The 22,852-nt window shown below is 46.3% G+C and overlaps 1 protein-coding gene across 1 annotated transcript in view; it reads left to right on the top strand.

Moving 5' to 3' along the window:
* The window catches only part of LOC147108234 (dedicator of cytokinesis protein 7-like), a gene marked incomplete at its 5' end in the record, with an annotated part of 242,453 nt that extends 222,919 nt beyond the window's left edge, over window positions 1-19,534 (top strand). The window contains 3 exons of the mRNA XM_086005998.1: window positions 6,847-6,990; window positions 7,442-7,548; window positions 19,147-19,534. Of these exons, the coding sequence (XP_085862124.1) occupies window positions 6,847-6,990; window positions 7,442-7,548; window positions 19,147-19,303 (408 nt within the window). The remainder of the gene's footprint in view (window positions 1-6,846; window positions 6,991-7,441; window positions 7,549-19,146) is intronic.
* Between the last annotated feature and the right edge of the window lie 3,318 nt (window positions 19,535-22,852).

Raw genomic sequence — 22,852 nt, 5'->3', positions numbered from 1 at the left:
AGATTGTGCCGCCTTGTATTGGACCCCCCCCCCCACCCCACCCCCCCACCAGAGGAAATAGTTTCTTTCTATCTACCCTATTAACCCCTTTATCATTTTTTAACACCTCAATCAGATCACCCTTCAATCTTCTAAACTCAAGGGAATACAAGCCAAGTTTATGCAACCTGACCTCATAATTTAAACCTTTAAGCCCCGGTATCATTCTGGTGAATCTGCACTATACCCGCTCCAAGGCCAATATATCCTTCCTGAGATGGAGTGCCCAAGATGCAATGCCCAGAATTGAATGCAATCCTCCAGATGGGGTCTGACCAAGGCTCTGTACAACTGATGCATCACTTGCCACCCTTTGTATTCCAGTCCCCTTGAGATAAAGGCCGACATTCCGTTCGAGGGGCTGAATGGCCTACTTGATTGCATTTTGTACCTGTGCACTAGCTTTTAGTGATTTGCGTACAGGAACATCTAAATCTCTTTGCTCCTCCACAGTTCCTAATTTCTCATCATTTAGAAAATACCGATTTGTCTTTATTGGATCTGAAGTGGATTACCATGCACTTCCCCACATTGAACTCCATTTGCCACAGTTTTGCCCACTCACTTAATCTGTCTAATCCCCTTTGTAACTTCCTGCTCCCATCTGCGCTACTTGCTGTACCTCCAACTTAGTGTCATCTGCAAACCTGGAGATACGACTCTCTGTTCCTTCATCCCAGTCATTGGTAAGTATGATGAAAAGCTGAGACCCCAGTACAGATCCCTGGGGAACATCACTTGTCACATCCCGCCAATCAGAGTACGTACCCTTTATCCCTACTCTCTGTCTCCTACTTCCCAACTTATTTCCAACCGCTCTAGGACTTGAGCTTATACAGTAATGAGGCTGACACTCCCGTGCAGTCCTGAGAGAGTGCTACAGTGTCAGCAATGCCTTCTTCTGGATGAGACATTAAAACATCTACCTGTTCTGGTGGTCCAAGTGGACATTAAAGATCCTATGGCACTATTGGAAGAGAGTTGGCTCCTGGCCTACATTCCTCCCTCAAACAAGCCCACCAAATCCCATTGCTATTTGTGGGATGTTACTATGCACGTATTGACTGATGTGTTTGCTACATAACAACAGTCACTACACTTCAGTCTAATTAACTGTACGTGAAGCAACTCCAGATTTGTAAATGTGACACTGCGCGATGTAAATGCAAGTATAATTTATTTAAGTGCTGTTCAGGGGCCATGTGTGTTTGGTGTCAGAAGAAAAATTTAAAATGATGCTTTAAAGAAAGTATTTTCTGTGTTGCTGTAACTGTAAAATACCACACATAGATTCTGAGCTGGCTATTTCACCAAGTAAAACCGCAGGGCAATGACTGAGCAAAATGCAAAGCAATCATTGCAAAAATATCTGGGGTGGGTATAGAGTAATGTTCAGTAATTAACCATGGAAGTGAAACAGAAAGCAAATATTAAGAATTCAGGCATTTGAAATTAGAAAGAAAATATATTGTGCGTTTATATGGGTGTGTGTATTTGTAAGGTTGTATGTTTGTAACGTGGTGTGTGTATTTATTTAAACGTAGTAAAATGTCCCAAGACCCTTCACAGGAGCGTAGTCAGACAAAAACACACTGAGCCAAAGAAGGAGACATTAGGACAGGTGACCAAAAGCTTGGTCAAAGAGGTAGGTTTTAACAAGCTTGTTAAAGGAGGAGAGAGGTGAATCAAACAGAAATATTAAACATTCAGGATAGAAATATGCTACAGCTGCTCAGAATACATCCATCCAGTGTCTCTGCCAGTGCTGGATAAACCTTCCTTTACACCTGGACTACCACGCTTGCTGTCTCAGTTGTACGTCACTGAGCCTCGTGGATCCCATAAAAATGACGACAAAGAAACATTACATTCACAGAATGCTCCTCACAACATAAAACTTTCAATTATTGGAAAACTATAGAACCACAGAACTTTACAGCAGAGAGGGAGGCCATTCAGCCGATTGTGTCTGTGGTGGCTCTTTACCAGAGCAATCCAAAACTAATAGAGCATCTAAGGTGCAAACGCATCTGTCTGGCATGTGTCCATTGACCATCCTCCTTCAGAACCTCCAAGAAGAGGTATGTCCAATAGGGATACCCATAGCTCCTTACAAATCAGCTCACCAGAAAGAAGAAGAAAGAAAGACTTGCATTTATATAGCGCTTTTCACAGCCACTGGACGTCCCAAAGCGCTTTACAGCCAATGAAGTACTTTTTGAAGTGTAGTCCCTGTTGTAAAGTAGGAAACGTGGCAGCCAATTTGCACACAGCAAGCTCCCATAAACAGTAATGTGATAATGACCAGATAAACTGTTTTAGTGACGTTGATTGAGGGATAAATATCAGCCAGGACTCCGGGGAGAACTCCCCTGCTCTTCTTTGAAATAATGCCATGGGATCTTTTACATCCACCTGAGAGAGCAGACGGGGCCTCGGTTTAATGCCTCATCTGAAAGATGGCACCTCCGACAGTGCAGCACTCCCTCAGTACTGCACTGGAGTGTCAGTTTAGCTTTTTATGCTCAAGTCCCTGGAGCGAGACGTGAACCCACAACCTTCTGACTCAGAGGCGAGGGTGCTACCCACTGAGCCACAGCTGACACCAACACCATTTGATGGTCAAACAGGCACAATGATAGATGGAGCACAACTTTAAGAAGCTTCCAGGAAGGCGTCCAGACACTTATCTGCCTTTCACTGCCCAACAACAGCAACAGTGGCTTTCAAACAGATACACCAGAAACAGCAAGAACCCAACTGAAGGGAAGAGGCTTGAAGTGCAGTGTTGCTGTGTATGGGTGCTCGGCCTATGGAGAGTGTTTAGGTACAGGAATTGCATTATTGGAACCTATAGAATCATAGAAAGTTATAGAGAGGAGGAGGCCACAAGACCCCTTGTGCTGGCTCAACACTAGAGTGATCCGAAACAAATCCTGCTGCCCCGTTCTATCCCCATAGCATTTTCCCTTAAAAGATGCAATTATCTCAACCACTCACTGTGACAAAGCACTGTATCTGAGTAAAGAATTTTCTCTTAACCTCTCTCCCCACTCCTATGATTATTTTAAATTGATAACCACTCATCACTGACTCTCCCAACTAGAGGAAATAGTCTTTCCCAATTCACTTCTACCAAAATACTTCAGAATTATATAATCCTCTCTTAAATCTCTTCTTAATCTTCTCTGATCCAGTGGAATAGTCCCAGTATCTCAAGTCTCTCCTCATAACTATAGTTTCCCATCTCTGGCACCATCCTGGTGAATCTATGCTATACCCTCTCTATGGCTTTAATGCCCTTCCTATAATGGGACACCCAAAACTGCACACAGTCTAATACTTTGTACAATTCATCATTAGCTCTTCACTCTTGTACTCTATGCCTCTACTTACAAAACCCAAAATACTGTTGGCCTTTTTTATGGCTTCATCAGCTGCACTTGTACTTTCAGTGAATTATGTATTTCAACCTCTCTGTCTCACTGTTCATTCACACCCTGCGGTGTCTTTCCATTGAGTGTATACTCCCATTTCATATTTTTCCTCCCAGTTATATATTATTTCACATTTACCCCATGTGCCACCTGTGTGCTCATTCTACGAACCTATCTTACATTTTCGTGCAGTCTTTTACAGTCCTCCTCACTAATCATCAACCCTCCTACTTTTGTGTTGTCAGCAAATTTCAATACAGTGCTCCCCCGTGCCCAAGACCAAATCACCTATAAATACCGAGAACCAAAGTGGACCCAGCACAGACCCCCTGGGGGCACTTCGAACCCTTCTCCTATCCAAGCAACACCCATTTACGCTAACTCTCTGTTTCCTGTCATTCTGCCAACTTTCTATCCATGCTGCTACATTTCTTCTGTTACCAATCACCTGAATTTTTATAACAAGTCTCTTCTGAGACACTTTATTGAAAATCCATCTACACGCTGCAGGGTTGATGTTTACTTGCTAAAATTGGTGTTAATGTGGCGGTAACGGCCTTAAAATGGGGTCCGTAGATTTACATCCCCGTTAACGGCAACGAACAGCCCGCTGCCAATTTCAATGGGGCCTTTCACTGGAGGACTGATGCGCCTGCCTGTTACAGGCGGTAGGCCGCTTTTAATATACAAATCAGGATCCTATGCCCTACATAAGGACTCGATTGCCATTTTAGGATAGAACTGGTCAGAATGTGCACTATGCAGTCTCCAACCAGCTTCACCAGCGATCGAGCCCGAGAGGCCCCAGAAAGGTAAGCTTATATTTGTGTGATCGGAATGAGCAAGCATGTGGGAGGGTGCAGGGGAAGGGGGAGGTGGCGAGGAGGGGGCACTCCTTTCAGTGCAGCTGCCTGTTCCCAGAACCACTTTGATTGTATAATCCAGTCCCAACGTTATACAGTTAAAGAGATACTGAAGCGCCCCTGAGGCCAGCTCCAGCTTCTTCCAGACACAACTACAGGCATCTTTCACTCATCATCCAGTTGGTGATGTCTGCTGCCCTGAGCTACACAACCATTCTGGCACACCAGGTAATTAAAGCAAGCATGTTGATCCATGTTAGGGGGGAATTACTGTCACTAAAAGTGGTCGTGTACCCCAAAGTGAGCCGCCAGGGGGAAAGGTTGAGCAGCGCAAAATTTAATTCTTTTTTTCAAGACACAAAGCGGGCGGGGGGAGTATTGAATATGCTTCCGCCCGATTTTGGGCAATAAATCAAAATGAGCCGACGAATTTCAGGTCGCGATCTCCCTTGATAGTTGACGGCTGCCAATGGGAAGCCGGCAACTTCTAGGTGTCCAGGACGCCTGCCTGAAACAGGTGTTAGGACCCCGATTTGCACATGCAAGGCGCCTAACGCCAGTTGTAGGACCCTGATGTAAAATTAGTCATTAAATGGGCGGAGCTTGCATGCGCAAGTTGTTCCAGGATGACAGCAGCCTAACCAGTAGGCCCCAAAAAGGTAAAAAAACTTTTTTATAGTTTAATTTCTGTGGAGCCAGGAGCGTTCCTCGTGGCTCCATAAAAATACTGCGTGTTGCTGCCGGCTCACGATCGAACTCCTGCCCCCCCTGTCGCTTGTTCGCACCCCTCCCCTCGCTGGCCTGCTCGATGTTGAAGCTGGCTGGAATTCCTAAAGCCCTGACCGGCGAGCATCATTGCGACTCCCGATTTGGTGTCCGCTCACTGGTTTGAATTTGGCTGGGAACCTCTCACTGGCGTCCTCGGGCACGTGTTTGGATTGGGTCAAGCATTTTGCGACGTGAAACCAGCGCAAGTTGAACTTCTCCCCCCGGCTTCTTCTGTAATGTGTTCCGAAAGAAAGGAAGTCTTGCATTTCTATAGCGCCTTTCACCACCTCGGAACATCCCGAAGCGTTTTACAGCCAATTATGTGTTTTTGATGTGGAGTCACTTATAATGTAGGAAACGCGGCAGCCAATTTGCGCACAGCAAGCTCCCACAAACAGCAATGTGACGAAGACCAGATAATCTGTTTTAGTGATGTTGGTTGAGGGATAAATGCTGGCCAGGACACCGGGGAGAACTCCCCAGTAGGTCCAGGTGAATCATCGCTGGCAATTACACAGTGTATGGAGAGAACTGAATAGGGAACTGGAGAGGGCGCATCTCGCTAAATAATAAAACGATAAAGGTGAGGAGGTGGCGGCACAAAGAGAATCTGTACAGATGCCACGCATGAAAAGGTAGATTAGTTGCTAATCATCTGACAACAACAGACAAGGAGAAAATGAGACGTCTGATATAATGAATGTGAAATGAGACTCCCTGCTGTACGAGTGCGGTCATGTGCAGCCTTGGGCTGGATAACCTGCCTCTTGGGGGAGGAGTTAAACTTCACGCTCTGTAGCCCAGTGCACATCACGCCTGGCCTGGAAATATAACAAAACATTGAAAACAGCAAGTTCCACTGAATTTGTTAATACTGGTTTAAGTTGATGAACTCATCATTCCTGAACGTAAAGCCCCGTTTAGTGTTCCCATTTCTCGATTCGCACCGTCTGGCCTGGTTTTCTGGGTCATGCGAGACTTCAAATCTAGGATGACACTCCAGCGCAGTACTGAGGGAGTACTGTCGATTTTTCTGTCGTTATTTATAGTTAAATAGCAAAGCTTACAGCAATTTGGGAAACACAGAAGCACAGTTGATTGAGCAAAGGGGCTGACAAGCTGTGAGATGCAAGACTGACGCCAGGGAGGTGTACTTACAGCGTGTCAAGTTTACATAGCTGGTCACCAGTATAAATGTGGACATTGAAATTGATAGTGAAAAGAATTAGCACAAAAACACAGCAACAGGAAGTAAAGCTTTAGACAGGAGATGTGTGCAGGTGTAAGATTTTAATATATTAATAGATGGGACACAAAACAATTCCTTCTGTTAAACTTCAACCCAAAGTCTGCAACAGTGATAATCACTGGGTGAGGGACCCCTAGGTGTGAGCAGGAATCCTGCTGGAGTTCAACTAGCTAAAATTGCGCAGTTTACCACAACTGACGAGCTTCCCTCCACTCACCCAGCCTGTCCGTGAGGACACTGGCTCACGGGGCTTGAGCTCAGCGAGAGGGAACGAGCATTTGCCTCATCAGCTATTGTGTAGCAACAGGGCAGCATTGCCACTGGAGTCACCTGACCTCCCACACAGCAGAGAGGGTGGGGTGGTGGGGGGATTATAAATACAAAAAGAACTGTTTGGGATTTGCTGTCCAGGTGTTGATTTGCTGCAAGTTGCCCAGATCACACACTCTTCCACACTGTTGGATTCCAGCTGATAATCCATATTTTGCAGATTATCCTGAGACCGATTGAAGCTGTGATTGAGGACATGCAGAAGAAGACACACGAGCTGGCACAGGCGACGAGTGAAAACCCACCCAACATGAAGATACTGCAAATGGTGCTGCAGGGCTCTGTGGGCACCACTGTCAATCAGGTCTGTGCATTCATCGATGGGCGGGGGTCATGGGCATAGAGGCAAACCCTTACCATAAATATTTAGCCACATCTCCTGTAATGGTGAGCTTAAGGGAAGTGGGACTGAGGAGGCTGTTGATGTTCTACAAGATGGGATGTGATTTGAGCCCATTGTAGTGCTCTAAACCCCAATCTCTGATGCTGAGTTTGTGATTCTATTTTCTGAAGGTGGTACAGCTCAGCACTTCTCTAACCGAGGGGAATGTTCTATCTTACTTACCACCCGCATACCAAAGGTGCATTAAAGAGCAGGGCCAAGCTATAACACACAGTGTGGTACACAGACAGGGTATAACACAGTGTGGTACGGGGACAGGTTATAACACACACACAGCAGTACAATGGATGGACCAGGGTATAACACACAGAGCAGGTGCCAAATGCCAATGTTTTGTGGGTTTTTGTTGCAGGGTCCCTTAGAGGTAGCTCAAGTATTTTTGTCTGAAATTCCTGACGATCCAAAACTTTTCAGACACCACAACAAACTCCGCATCTGCTTCAAGGACTTTCTGAAACGGTAAGGCGGCCCCTCCAGTCAGCTGACATTTCACGGTTTCAATGTTACACACAGTGTGAGAATGCAGTAACACTTCCTCGTTTATAGAACTGTGCTCAGACACAATTCCCGGAAAAATCAGCTGAAGCACCAGCAGCTTCCTCATGGAGCTTGGGTAACCTTGTTGTTTATTCTGGGAATAATGTATATGTCACCCGTTGGACACCAACCACCCCCCTCTCCCCACCCCCCGCTCTGCAATGAAGGTGAAGTTAATGAAACACATTCGTCTACCAAGCCCTCCCTTTTCATTGGACAACTCCAGCTACCTCCCTATCACCGTGGAGCTGAGGACAGGTCGTTCAGGGTCAAAGTGTGGAACGTCAGAAGGAATGGTGAAAAGGGACCCGCTGTACTAATTCAGATGTAGTCCGTGGTCAGGGACAGGAGGGTGTGACTATGAGTGAGGCAGGTACGGGGAACCAAGAGGTAGTGTTGGAGGAGCCGCAGCCCTTGCTCTTGTCCAACAGGTTCGAGGCTCTTACTCCCTGTGAGGATGGGAACGGGGACTGCAGGGAGGATGAGCAACCTGGCCACAGCACCGTGGAACAGGGGGCCATTCAAGTGGGGGGAGTAAAAAGAAATGTAGTGGTAGGGGATAGTATCATTAGGGGGATAGATAGGGTTCTTTGCAGACGAGAGCGAGAGTCCCGAAGGCTGTGTTGCCTGCCCGGTGCCAGGGCTAAGGACATCTCCTCTGGGCTGGAGAGAAACTTGGAGTGGGAGGGGGAGGATCCAGTTGTCGTGGTCTATGTTGGTACCAACGACATAGATAGGACAAGGAAAGAGGTTTTGCTGAGGGAGTATGAGCAGCTAGGGGCCAAATTAAAAAACAGAACCACTAGGGTAATAATCTCTTACCTGAGCCACGAGCAAATTTGGCTAGGGTAAATAAAATCAGAGAGTTAAATGCGTGGCTCAAAGACTGGTGTGGGAGAAATGGGTTTTGCTTCTTGGGACACTGGCACCAGTACTGGGACAGGAGAGAGCTGTTCCGTTGGGATGGGCTTCACTTGGCCAGTGCTGGGACTAGAATCCTGGCGAATCGAATAACTAGGGCTGTAGAGAGGGCTTTAAACTAATTAGTGGGGGGGGGTTTCAAGAGAGCAAAAAATAAAAATGTCAGCGGAGAAGGCAATAGAGCAAGGTAGCAGTGGGGGAATTAAAAACCAGAGCGTGTCAGGAAGGGACAGAATGTATAAAGATAAAGGTAAAGTAGTAAAGGGGGTAAAAGCAGGAATAAATTGTCACAAAACATATTTAAAAGTTCTTTATCTGAATGCACGCAGCATTCGTAACAAAATAGACGAGTTGACGGTACAAATAACTACACATGGGTATGATCTGGTGGCATTACAGAAACATGGCTGCAAGGTGACCATGACTGGGAACTAAACATCCAGGGGTATTTGATAATTAGGAAGGACAGACAGAAAGGAAAGGGAGGTGGGGTGGCTATGTTAATAAAGGATGGAATCACTGCAATAGTGAGAAATGATATTGGGTCAAAGGATCAGGATAGTGAAATGGTTTGGGTGGAGATAAGGAATAATAAGGGGAAAAAGTCACGAGTGGGCGTAGTCTATGGGCCTCCTAACAGTTGCAACTCTATTGGTCGGAGTATAAATCAGGAAATAGTTGGGGCTTGTAATAAGGGAACAGCTATAATCATGAGGGATTTTAACTTTCATATTGACTGGACAAATCAAATTGGGCAGGGCAGCCTTGAGGAAGAGTTCATAGAGTGCATTAGGGACGGGTTCCTTGAACAGTATGTTACTGAACCAACCAGGGGGCAGGCAATCTTAGATCTGGTCCTGTGTAATGAGACAGGATTAATAAAAAATGCCCTAGTAAAGGATCCCCTTGGAATGAGTGACCATAACGTGGTTGAATTCCAAATTCAGTTGGAGGGTGAGAGAGTTGGATCTCAAACCAGCGTACTAAGCTTAAATAAAGGAGACTATGAAGGTATGAGAGCAGAGTTGACTAAAGTGGACTGGGAAAATAGATTAAAGTGTAAGACGGTACATGAGCAGTGGTGTACATTCAAGGAGATATTTCACAACTTTCAAGAAAAATATATTCCACTGAGGAAAGAGGGGCATAAAAGAAAAGACAGCCATCCGTGGCTAAGTAAAGTAATAAAGGATAGTATCCGACTGAAAACAAGGGCATATAAAGTAGCCAAATCTAGTGGGAGGATAGAAGATTGGGAAGCATTTAAAAGCCAGCAAAGAATAACTAAAAGATTAATTAAGAAAGGGAAGATAGATTATGAAAGCAAACTAGCAAAAAATATAAAAACAGATAGCAAGAGTTTCTACAGTTATATAAAAAGAGAAAGGGTGGCTAAAGTGAATGTTGGTCCCTTAGAGGACGAGACCGGGAAATTAGTGGTGGGGAACATGGAGATGGCAAAAACGCTGAACAAATATTTTGTATCAGTCTTTACAGTAGAGGACATTAAAAATATCCCAACACTGAACAAACAGGGGGCTATAGGGGGGAGGAGCTAAACATGATTAAAATCACTAAGGAGGTGGTACTCGGTAAGATAATGGGACTAAAGGCGGAAAATCCCCTGGACCTGATGACTTACATCCTAGGGTCTTGAGAGAAGTGGCGGTGGGGATTGCGGATGCATTAGTGGTAATTTTCCAGAACTCCCTGGATTCAGGTAAGGTCCCAGCAGATTGGAAAACTGCTAATGTAACGCCCTTATTTAAAAAGGGAAGTAGACAAAAGGCTGGAAACTATAGACCAGTTAGCCTAACATCTGTGGTTGGTAAAATGTTGGAGTCCATTATTAAGGAAGCAGTAACAGGGCATTTGGATAAGCATAATTTAATCGGACAGAGTCAGCATGGTTTTATGAAGGGGAAGTCATGTTTGACAAATTTGCTCGAATTCTTTGAGGACGTAACAAACAGGGTAGATAAAGGGGAACCAGTGGATGTGTATTTGGACTTCCAAAAGGCATTTGACAAGGTGCCACACAAAAGATTACTGCACAAGATAAAAAATCATGGGATTGGGGGTAATATACTGGCATGGGTGGAAGAATGGCTATCTAATAGAAAACAGAGAGTTGGGATAAATGGTTCATTCTCGGGTTGGCAATCTGTGACTAGTGGTGTTCCGCAGGGGTCAGTGCTGGGACCCCAACTCTTTACAATCTATATTAACGATTTGGAGGAAGGGACCGAGTGCAACATATCCAAGTTTGCCGACGATACAAAGATGGAAGGGAAAGCAGTGAGTGAGGAGGACATAAAAAACCTGCAAAAGGACATAGACAGGCTAAGTGAGTGGGCAGAGATTTGGCAGATGCAATATAATGTTGGCAAGTGTGAGGTTATGCACTTTGGCAGAAAAAATCAAAGAGCAAGTTATTATCTAAATGGAGAGAAACTGCAAAGTGCTACAGTACAAAGGGATCTGGGGGTCCTGGTGCATGAAACACAGAAGGTTAGTATGCAGGTGCAGCAGGTGATCAGGAAGGCCAATGGAATCTTGGCTTTTATTGCAAAAGGGATGGAGTATAAAAGCAGGGAAGTCTTGCTTCAGTTATATAGGGTACTGGTGAGGCCACACCTGGAATACTGCGTACAGTTTTGGTTTCCATATTTAAGAAAAGATATACTTGCTCTCGAGGCAGTTCAGAGAAGGTTCACTCGGTTGATTCCGGAGATGAGGGGGTTGACTTATGAGGAAAGGTTGAGTAGGTTGGGCCTCTACTCATTGGAATTCAGAAGAATGAGAGGCGATCTTATCGAAACATGTAAGATTGTGAGAGGACTTGATCGGGTGGATGCGGGGAGGATGTTTCCACTGATGGGTGAGACTAGAACTAGGGGGCACAATCTTAGAATCAAGGGGCTGCCCTTTCAAAACTGAGATGAGGAGAAACTTCTTCACTCAGAGGGTAGTAAATCTATGGAATTTGCTACCTCAGAGAGCTGTGGAAGCTGCGACATTAAATACATTTAAAACGGAGATAGACAGTTTCCTAGCTGATAAGTGAATTAGGGGTTACGGGGAGTGGGCAGGGAAGTGGACGTGAGTCTAGGTTCAGATCAGCCATGATCCTATTGAATGGCGGAGCAGGCCCGAGGGGCCGTATGGCCTACTCCTGCTCCTACTTCTAATGTTCTTATGTTATGTACTTTGCCAGTGTCTTCTGTTTAAATTTCAAATCTGATCCCCAGGTTTTCCATCGCTCCCATTTTACTTAGGCCTCCCACTGCCTCAGCTATTCACATGTCCTTTGTTTCTCTAATGTCTTTCATTGTCAGCCTTGGCTCCTTCGGCAGCGCTCTCACCTCTGAGTCAGAAGGTTGTGGGTTCAAGACCCATTGCGGAGCCTTGACCACATAACCTAGGCTGAGGGAGTGCTGCACTGTTGGAGGTGCCATCTTTCAGATGAGATATTAAATCAACAACAACTTCCATTTATATAGCACCTTTAGGATAGTTAAATGTCTCAAGGCACTTCACAGGAGCATTATCAAACAAAGGTCGACACCGAGCCACATAAGGAGATATTAGGACAGGTGACTAAAAGCTTGGTCAAAGAGGTAGGTTTTAAGGAGCGTATAAAGGAGGAGAGGTAGAGATGCGGAGAGGTTTAGGCAGAGAATTCCAGAGCTCAGTGTTGAATCCGTGATTCTTAAAGTATGATGTTTTCCAATAACTACACGGAGGCTGTAACTTAACAATCAACAGGTGTTTACTGGAGGAGGGTAGTCTAAAGACTGACAGTACAGAGGCATGCTCAAGGCTTATATACAGGTGTGGTCACTGCCGGTACTACAGTATACAGGAGCTGTAAAAGTAGTTCTCTCTTAAAGGTACATACACTACAATTCCTCCCCTTTTAGATTAGCAGTACCCATAATATTCAAATAACAATTAACACTTTAACATGCACATTAAACTGAAATAGTCCATTTATAGATTCAGTCTTTGGGGCGGCTTCCTGATCCTTTCTGGATAGCGCCTTTCCTGAGGTTCTTGTTCTTGGTGCGGAGGCGATTCTGGCCCCCTTTCGTCGGTTAGTTCATCAATTTTCGCTGCTTCTGTTTCTGAGGTAGATGCTACCGGTATGTCGGGTTCATCCCCAGGGACGCGAGAGATGGGGTTGACTCGTTCCTGTGACGCTAAGATCTGGTCGACGTGGCGTCTCACAATGTTCTCCCCGACATCCACTGTGTACATTAATGGCCCCTGACGTGTGCATATCGTTCCGGGTTGCCATTTCTCTGTTCGGTAGTCACGGGCCAAGACTGGTTGTCCTACATTGAAGCTCCTTGTCGGCTTCTCATTGATGTGCTGGAATTGTTTATCCTCAACATTTCTTCGCACATTTGGTCTGAGCAAATCCAGACGAGATCTCATCCGTCGGTTAAAGAACATCATGGCCGGGGTCTGGTTGGTAACTGCATGTGTCGCATTTCCGTAGGCTAACAGGAAATTGTCCACCTTATGCTGTAGTGGAATTTCATCATCGCACATGGCCTTTATCGCCTTTTTAAAGGTTTGTACGAACCTCTCAGCCAATCCATTTGTGGCTGGATGATACGGGGCGGATGTGTAATGCCTTACCCCATTCCTTCTCATAAATTTCCGAAACTCTTCGGACACAAACTGTGGTCCATTATCGGAGCAAACCTGCTCTGGCAAGCCGTTCCTGGCAAATATGGTCCGTAGGACGGCAATCGTTTTCTCTGTAGTGGTTGAGGACATTTTTATCACCTCGGGCCATTTCGAGTGCGCATCCACTGCTATTAAGAACATTGAGTCCATGAATGGACCAGCAAAATCAATATGCACCCGTTGCCATGGAGAGGAGGGCCACTCCCATGGGTGTAGAGGGGCATGTGGTGGTGCATTTTGGACCTTCTGGCATCCTGAGCAGCTCTTGGTTAGGTCCTCGATTTGTTAATCGATCCCCGGCCACCACACATAAGCCCTAGCAAGGCTTTTCATTTTCACCCCTCCCAGATGACCTTCGTGAAGCTCATTGAGCGCTCTCTCCCTTAACTTGGGTGGAATTACCACTTGGGATCCACACATCACTGTCCCCTGGCAGACTGACAGCTGTTCTCTTCTGGATGAGAATGCTGGCAACAGTGAGTCGCCATGTGTTGGCCATCCCCTCACCGTCAAATCATATACCCGAGACAGTGTCGGATCATTGCGGGTCTCCTTCTCTATATCCGCGTTAGTTCCTGGCAATCGTTCAATTATTGACGAATAAAATATCTCGATAGGGTCCACTGCTGGTGCTTCCTCCACAGTAGGCAGTGGCAGGCGTGATAGCCCATCAGCGTTTCCATGCTGTTTCGTGCCTTTATATTCTATTTCATATTGGTTCGCCCCTAGAAAAAGAGACCATCTTTGTAACCGTTGTGCAGTCATCACCGGAACGCCCTTCTTTGGATTAAAGATGGAGACAAGTGGTTGGTGGTCAGTCAGCAAGGTGAACTTCTGCCCATGCAGATAGTGGTTGAATTTTTTTACTCCCCATACTAGGTTGAGGGCCTCCCTGTCGATCTGGGCGTAGTTGCGCTCGGCTGAGGTTAGTGACCGAGACGCAAAGGCTACTGGCCTCTCCAACCCGTCTGGGAATTTGTGCGAAAGCACCACTCCAATACCATAGGGTGATGCATCACATGCCAACCGAATTGGTAGTGCTGGGTTGAAATGGGCCAACACCTCTTTTGATGTGATCAATTCTTTGCACTTCTGGAAAGCTCGTTTACATTCGTCATTCCACTTCCATGGTACCCCCGTTTGCAGTAGGGCGTTCAGTGGGTGTAATACTGTAGACAAATTTGGTAAGAACTTATTGTAGTAGTTCACCAGCCCGAGGCACGACCTCAGTTGTGACACATTTTCCAGTGCTGGAGCCTTGACTACTGCCTCAATCTTTTCAGGGGACTTATGTAACCCTTCTTCATCAATAACGTGGCCACAATACGAGATCTGCTTCTGGAAAAACTCGCACTTGTGGCGATTAGCTCGTAGCCCATATTCCTTTAATCTAGTGAGCACCTTCTCCAGGTTGGCGAGGTGATCACTGTCATTTTCGCCCGTGACCAGGATGTCGTCCAAATAACACTGGGTCCCTGGAATCCCTTGCAGGACTTGATCCATCGCCCTTTGCCAAATAGCCGGAGCCGATGCTACCCCGAACACCAGCCGGTTGTTTTGGTAGAGACCTTTGTGAGTGTTGATCATGAGGTATTGTTTCGAGGCTTCTTCTACCTCCATTTGCAAGTATGCCTGGGCCAGATCAATTTTGGTGAAGCGTTTACCTCCAGATAGCGAGGCGAAAATATCCTCAATCCGTGGAAGCGGATATTGTACCGTGTGAAGGACTGGGTTCACTGTCACCTTAAAGTCCCCACAGATGCGGACCTTCTTTGGTTCCCCAGGCGTATTACTCAACAACCTCTTCATTACAGGAACGATGGGTGTAGCCCACTCGCTCCAGTCTACTTTGGACAGTACTCCTGAACGTTCCAACCCTTCCAGCTCTGCTTCGATGGCTGGTCGGATCGCATAAGGCACCGGTCTGGCCTTAAAAAAACTTTGGACTTGCATTTTCCTCTATTTTAATCGTTGCTGTTATGCCTTTTAGTGTTCCGAGTCCCTCCTGGAACACTTCTTGTGCGTCAGTTAGCATTTTTGACAGTCGTCCAGGTGTGACGTCGTCATCCTTTTTGGCCTCAACCTTCAGTACCTGTATGGAATGCCAATCTAATTGTATCTTCCGGATCCATTCACGTCCTAGTAGTGGTGGTCCTCCATCTGGCAATACATATAGGTCAATTTTAGGTATTTCCTGGCCTTTGTATATCACTTTCACCCTTATTTTTCCTTTGGGGTAGACTTTTTGCCCCGTGTACGTCTTCAAGACAATCTCTGTAGCTTTCAAGGGTATATGTGAAAATAGCCGCTTGTAGTCCCTTTGGTTTATGACTGTTAGGGCTGATCCTGCGTCCAATTCCATTTTCACTTGGACTCCGTCTATCTTGAGTGTGACCCAGATAGTCTGGTGATCCTCCATTTTGATTACCTTATGTAGTTTCAGACTACCCAGCTCCTTGCTTCCAGAGTCTGTATCACTTTTCTGTTCGTCTGAACTACTGTCCATCACCTTATGTACCTTTTTGTACTTCTCCTGTGGAGATTTCTTGCTGCTGGTTTTCTTCCCTGACCTGCAGACTCTTGCTATGTGTCCTACTTTTCCACACTGTCTGCACAATTGGTCCGTGAACCAACAATCCTTCTGGTCGTGTGTTGTTCTGCCGCAGCGATAACACTTCCCTGCTCTATATGACATTTCATTGGTGCCATATTCTTGCGGTCTCCGTTGTATCTCTGCAGCGCCCTGTGCGGCTGCTTCGTGTGATACTGCCATGCTGAAAGCCTTGTCCAGCTTAAGATCCTTTTCTGATAGAAGCCGTTTCTGGGTTCCTTCAGTTTGAAGCCCACACACAAACTTGTCCCTTAACGTATCTGCTAGTCCCACTCCAAACTGGCAGTGTTTCGATAGCTTGCGCAGTTCCGTTAAGCACACAGCATTACTTTCGTCTCCATGCTGGTTTCTTTTGTGGAACTTAAATCTTTCTGCTATCAGCAGCGGTGTGGGGTTTAAGTGGTCCTGTAGGATTTCCACTATGTTTTCGAAATTCTTATCCACTGGCTTCTCTGGGGTTATTAGGTTTCGCAGTAAGCCATAAGTTAATGCTCCTGTGGAATTTAACAAAACCAGTGCTTTCTTAGCATCTGGCACTTCATTCGCCCTGCAGCACACCTCAATGCGTTCCACATATGTCGCCCAATCTTCGACTTCATTGTCGAACGCAGTGATACTGCCACTCTTCGGCATCCCTGGTTGTGGTTTGAGTGTCTAAAATGGCATCTCCCGCGCTCTCCCTTCTTCTCCGCTGGCACAAAATGGCGTCTCCCGCGCTTTCCTTTCTTCCCGCGCTCGCCCTTCTTCTCCGCTGCAGCTTCTAAAATGGCATCTCCCGCGCTCTCCCTTCTTCTCCGCAGCTCAGTGGCGTCTCCCGCGCTCTCCCTTCTTCTCCCCGCGGACGCGGTTCAGCCCTTGAGCCCTGGCTGTGCTCTGCGCGTTCTCCTGTGCGCCTTTCCCATTGCCGTCGCTCGGTCCTGAACCCGGCTGCTGCTTTACCCTCTCTCTGTTTGTTTTTCCTCGACGCCGCTCGGTTTTCAACCCCTGTCCGCGCCCTGTGCGCTTCACCCTCTTACCCCGTCGACGCTGCTCGGCTTTTTCTATGCCGTCGGTCGGCTCCAGCCGCCGCTGTCCGGGAAGGGTCTGCTCTGTACTTGTTGCCAGTCTGTTGCTGGATCGTCGTGGCTGGGGAACCAAGCCCGGCTCTCAACAGCCTCCCCTGCGATGTTCACTCTCTGCCGGATGACTGGGCGGTTGCTCGTGGTTGACGCCCGTGCTTCTGGCCTCGACTTTCTTCCACCGCCCTCCCGGAGCGAATCCTTGAAGGGAAATGCAGAGTTGCAGGCAGATTCGAATCGACCTCGTCACCACTGTTGAATCCGTGATTCTTAAAGTATGATGTTTTCCAATAACTACACGGAGGCTGTAACTTAACAATCAACAGGTGTTTACTGGAGGAGGGTAGTCTAAAGACTGACAGTACAGAGGCATGCTCAAGGCTTATATACAGGTGTGGTCACTGCCGGTACTACAGTATACAGGAGCTGTAAAAGTAGTTCTCTCTTAAAGGTACACTAGGCAGCTGAAGGCACGGCCGTCAATGGTGGAGTGATGAAAATCAGGGATGCGCAAGAGGCCAGAATTGGAGGAGTGCAGAGATCTCAGCGGGTTGCAGCTCTGGAGGAGGTTACAGGGCTGGGAAGGGCGAGGCAATGGGGAGATTTGAAAACAAAGATGAGAATTTTAAAACCAAGGCACCATCTGCCCACTCAGGCAGTGAGTATCTGCAGACTATTCAACCATGGGGGAAGATCAGTGGGGCCCAGCCTCTCCTCATTGTGTGGCTTTCCAGTAAAAAAAACACTGGCAAACGATCGGGAATGGGATCCCCGGCTGATTTCCCTCTCCCTAACCCCGTGGTACAGAGGCCAATTTCAGCCCCTGTTGATGCCCTGACTGAGATCAAACAACCCAGCACAGACTGGGAATTGCATTGAGGACTTTCCTGCTCTGTACGGTCCAGTACCACACCACACAGCACCTTTACTCACTGAGCCTTTAGGATGCTCCATCTCTCTTTTGTTAATCTGTAAGCAATGGGAAAATCCCACAGCAAGATAAGACCGATCTCCATTTTGCGCCGTTTACACAGGTTTTAAACAACGGGCCAGAATTTGCTGTCAAACTAACGGTGAGGCTAATGGCACTCGCCGGTATTTGTGGGTAACTGGTACAGCAACTTTGCATGCGTGAAAACCCGGAACTTGCGATCTGTCAAGGTTCGCCCTGACAGATCATACAAACTGACCCAAAAATCATTTCGCTGGTGCAGAGTTGGGCTATTTGCCCAGCAGCTGCCCACGAAACCCTTACGCCGGGTAAAAGCAAATGTAGAGCCTGCTTTCACCAGTGTAAGGGTTAAAATAAATGTTAAATTAAAAATGTTAAAATAAAAAATCATCCACAAACACTTAAAATTGGTTTATGTAAACTTTGGCCCGGATTAAAATGTTTAAAATTAATTTTCAGAATATTAAATTTTTATTGAAAATGCTTCATTCAAGGGACTTTTCATTAAATTTGAAAATGGAAACATTTATTTTTATTCCACTTGTGTAAATTATTTAATTATTTGGGGATTCCCCATATGCTAATGGGGATTCCGTTCGTAATTTTTAAAGGAAGAGGAATTCTCCTTTATGAGCTGGCCCACGTGATCCCAGGGATGCTTCCGAACCACCTGGGATCCGTGGGCCTTTACGCAGGCCCAGGACCCGAAGTCTCCGAAGCCCGGGAGCCAGCAGGTTGGTTAGGACTTTATTTTTGGGTCGGAGGCATACTCCGGAGGTACTCCTCCGACCACATGTAGAAACATAGAATTATAGGAGCGGGAATAGGCCATTCGGCCCTTCGAGCCTGCTCCGCCATTCAATATGATCATGACTGAGCCTCTATCTCAATACCATATTCCCGCTCTCTCCCCATACCCCTTGATGCCTTTTGTGTCTAGAAATCTATCTATCTCCTTAAATATATTCAGTGACTTGGCCGCCACAGCCTTCTGTGGTAGAGAATTCCACAGGTTCACCACCCTCTGGGTGAAGAAATCTCTCCTCATCTCAGTCCTAAATGTCTTACCCCATATCCTGAGACTGTGACCCCTTGTTCTAGACCCCCCCAGCCAGGGGAAACATCCTCCCTGCATCCAGTCTGTCTAGCCCTGTCAGAATTTTATACGTTTCAATGAGATCCCCTCTCATTCATCCAAACTCTAGAAGATCTCTATTCCGGTCCGTAGTCTGTAAGTAACCTATATTGTAGTTACTGTGTTCCCCTCCTGTCTATTACAGATGTGAAGATGCCTTGAAGAAAAACAAAAGCCTGATCGCGTCTGAGCAGCTGGAGTATCAGCGTGAACTCGAGCGGAACTATGAAGCTCTCGAGCGCAACCTGCAACCGTTCATTAACCGCAGGATCCCACACCTTTATGTCACAACTCGCTTGTAGTCACCTCGGATGGTGTGAAATATACTGTGCAAAACGTGCCAAGGACCCTGTAGCTGAAGGGAGTAACACTCCTGTTACAACAATATTACTACCTGTTTACAGTTAAGATGTGAATAGTTATCTAATGTAAGAATAGGAAATGTATTTATATGACTGGAATGTGACTTTAGTCAATAATCACTTCACAGCACTCACTCGCTGTACCTCGACATTACATTTTGTTAAAATATCTGGAAGGATTTACATTTTGCTTTCTGATGTTCTTCACTATCTTCGCCTCTCCCTGAGCAACGTACTCATTTTCTCAACTCGCTTACACTTCTATAACAACAAGTCACATTTACATAAAACCCTTTAACATAAGACAATTGCCCCAAGACATTTCACAGATGTTAAGTCTGTGTGTTCTAGTTATTGTTAATAAGAATCACTGCACACAGACCACAAGAGTAAATTCAACAGGTCTTTACTAGTCAGAGGTCAGGCTGAACTGCCCAATAAATCATTACACAGCACTTATATACCGGTGTGGTCACCACCGGTATTACAGTATACAGCAGCCAAGATAAAGTAGTGCATCTCTTAAAATAGTTCTCTTAAAGGTGGAACGGTTACATACACCACAATCCTCCCTTTTTAGCTTAACAGTATATATTCCCCATTAAACATAACATAATAACATATATACACAACTTCATGTAAAAACAGTTCACAGATTCAGTCTCTGAGGAGGCCTCCTGATCCGAGACGGATAACGCCTTTCAGGGGTCTCTGGTTCTTGTTGCTGGGGTGACTCATCTAGTTGATCCCCTATGGATAGGACATCATCATCAGGTATATTCACTTCTGAGGTAGATGCTTCAGGTTCACTAACTTCCTCCACGGTTGTCTCTGTCGTAACCATGGGCTCGACCCTTGTTCTCGATCCCACCAGTTGGTCAGCATGACGTCGCATTACATTTTCACCAACATCTACCGTGTACATCAGGGGTCCTTGTCTGGCCCGAATTGTTCCAGATTGCCATTTCTCGTTTTTATAGTCCCTGGCTAACACCGGTTGTCCTATTTCAAAACTCCGAGTGGGCTTGTTATTGATATGCTGGAACTATTTGTTTTCGACTTCCCTCCGCACATTTGGTTTTAACAAGTCCAACCTGGACCGCAACCTCCTGTTATAGAACATCATGGCAGGACTTTGGTTTGTTGTTGCATGGGTGGCGTTTCGATATGCCAGTAGGAAATTGTCCACCTTGTGTTGCAGTGGAATCTGATCTTCGCTCATGGCCTTTATTGCCTTTTTGAACGTCTGTACAAACCTCTCGGCCAGCCCATTCGTAGCTGGATGATATGGGGCAGAGGTATAATGTTTCACCCCATTCTTCTTCAGGAATTTCTGGAATTCCTCTGACACGAACTGTGGTCCGTTGTCTGAACATATTTGCTCTGGCAATCCATTTCTTGCAAATATCGTTCTTAGCACCGCGATCGTCTTCTCCGAGGTAGTGGTAGTCATTTTAATCACTTCTGGCCATTTAGAATGTGCGTCCACCGTAATTAAAAACATGGAGTCCATGAATGGACCAGCAAAGTCAATATGTACACGTTGCCATGGGGTTGAAGGCCATTCCCATGGATGCAGCGGTGCAATTGGAGGTGCATTTTGGACTTTTTGGCACCCTGAGCAGCTTTTCGTCAGATCCTCTATTTGTTGGTCGATACCCGGCCACCACACATAAGCCCTAGCAAGGCTTTTCATCTTGACTCCCCCCAGATGACCTTCATGTAGTTCTTTTAGAACTCTCTCTCTTAACTTAGGAGGGATAATCACCCTTGTTCCATACATCAATGTTCCCTGACAGATGGACAGCTGTTCTCGTCTTGCTGAGAATGCCGGTAACAGTGGATCACCATGGGCTGGCCATCCCTTTACTGTCAATTCATAGACCCGGGACAGTGTCGGGTCATTCCTAGTCTCCCTTTCAATATTTGCATTGGTGACAGGTAAACATTCGATGATGGTCGAGTGAAATAACTCCACCGGGTCAACCGTCGGTGCCTCCTCCTCAGTAGGTAGTGGCAGGCGCGACAGCCCATCAGCATTACCATGCTGCTTTGTACCTTTGAATTCTATCTGATATTGATGTGCCTCTAGGAAAAGGGACCATCTCTGGAGCCTCTGTGCTGTCATCACCGAAACACCCTTCTTAGGGTTAAAAATGGATACCAACGGCTGGTGGTCTGTCAGCAGTGTAAACTTCTGGCCCTGCAGGTAATGATTAAACTTCTTTACTCCCCACACAAGGCTGAGAGCCTCCCTATCTATCTGAGCATAGTTGCGCTCAGCGGAGGTCAATGATCTGGATGCAAATGCGACTGGCCTTTCCAAGCCATTTGGCAACTTGTGTGAGAGTACTGCTCCAATACCATAAGGAGAAGCATCACAAGCTAAACGAATAGGTAGCGTTGGGTTGAAGCGAGCCAACACTTCCTCTGAGGTGATCAATGCCTTGCTTTTGCGAAAGGCCTTCTTACAGTCCTCGCTCCACTTCCATGGTACTTCTTTCTGCAAAAGAGCGTTCAGCGGGTGCAGCACCGTGGATAGATTTGGCAGAAACTTATGGTAATAGTTAATCAACCCTAGGAACGACCTCAACTGGGATACATTTTCCGGAGCGGGAGCCTTCACAACAGCTTCGATCTTGTCAGGTGACTTGTGCAGCCCCTCCTGGTCAATGACATGACCACAGTACGAGATCCGTTTCTGAAAGAACTTCTGGCGATTAACTCGAAGTCCATATTCCTTCAATCTGGTGAGCACCAGTTTCAAATTTGCAAGGTGTTCCTCATCGTCATCTCCTGTAATCAGGATATCGTCCAAGTAACATTGAGTGCTTGGAATTCCCTGTAATACCTGCTCCATGGCCCTCTGCCAAATTGCTGGAGCCAAAGCCACTCCAAAAACCAGTCTATTATATCGATACAAGCCTCTGTGCGTGTTGATTGTGAGATACTGGCGCGACTCTGCCTCAACTTCCATCTGTAAGTACGCTTGCGCCAGGTCTATCTTGGTGAAGTGTTTCCCGCCAGACAATGAAGCAAAGATATCCTCAATCCGCGGAAGCGGATATTGCACCGTGTGAAGCACCGGATTAACCGTGATCTTGAAGTCTCCACAGATGCGGACCTTCCCCGGTTCCCCTGGCTTGTTACTCGATGAACGCTTCATGACGGGAACAATGGGTGTGGCCCACTCACTCCAGTCCACCTTAGACAGTACTCCTGGACGTTCTAGCCCTTCCAGCTCAGCTTCCACAGCAGGTCGTATCGCATAAGGTACCGGTCTGGCTTTGAAAAATTTTGGGTTTGCATGTTCTGCAATCTTGATTTTTGCCGTAATTCCTCTGTGTTCCCAGTCCCTGTTGGAACACCTCTTTAACCTCATCCAATATTCTGGACAATCGTTCAGGTTTGACATCTTTTTTTCCGGAATCTACCGTTATTGCTTTTAGGGAGTGCCAGTCCATATTTATTTTCCTGATCCACTCCCGT

This window comes from Somniosus microcephalus, chromosome 13 (assembly GCF_052327205.1).
Source record: "Somniosus microcephalus isolate GS21.2 chromosome 13, FLI_Smic_1.0, whole genome shotgun sequence".
NCBI lineage: Eukaryota > Metazoa > Chordata > Chondrichthyes > Squaliformes > Somniosidae > Somniosus > Somniosus microcephalus.
Note: the sequence above shows the minus strand (reverse complement) of the source record. Positions and strands in the feature narration are given on the sequence as shown.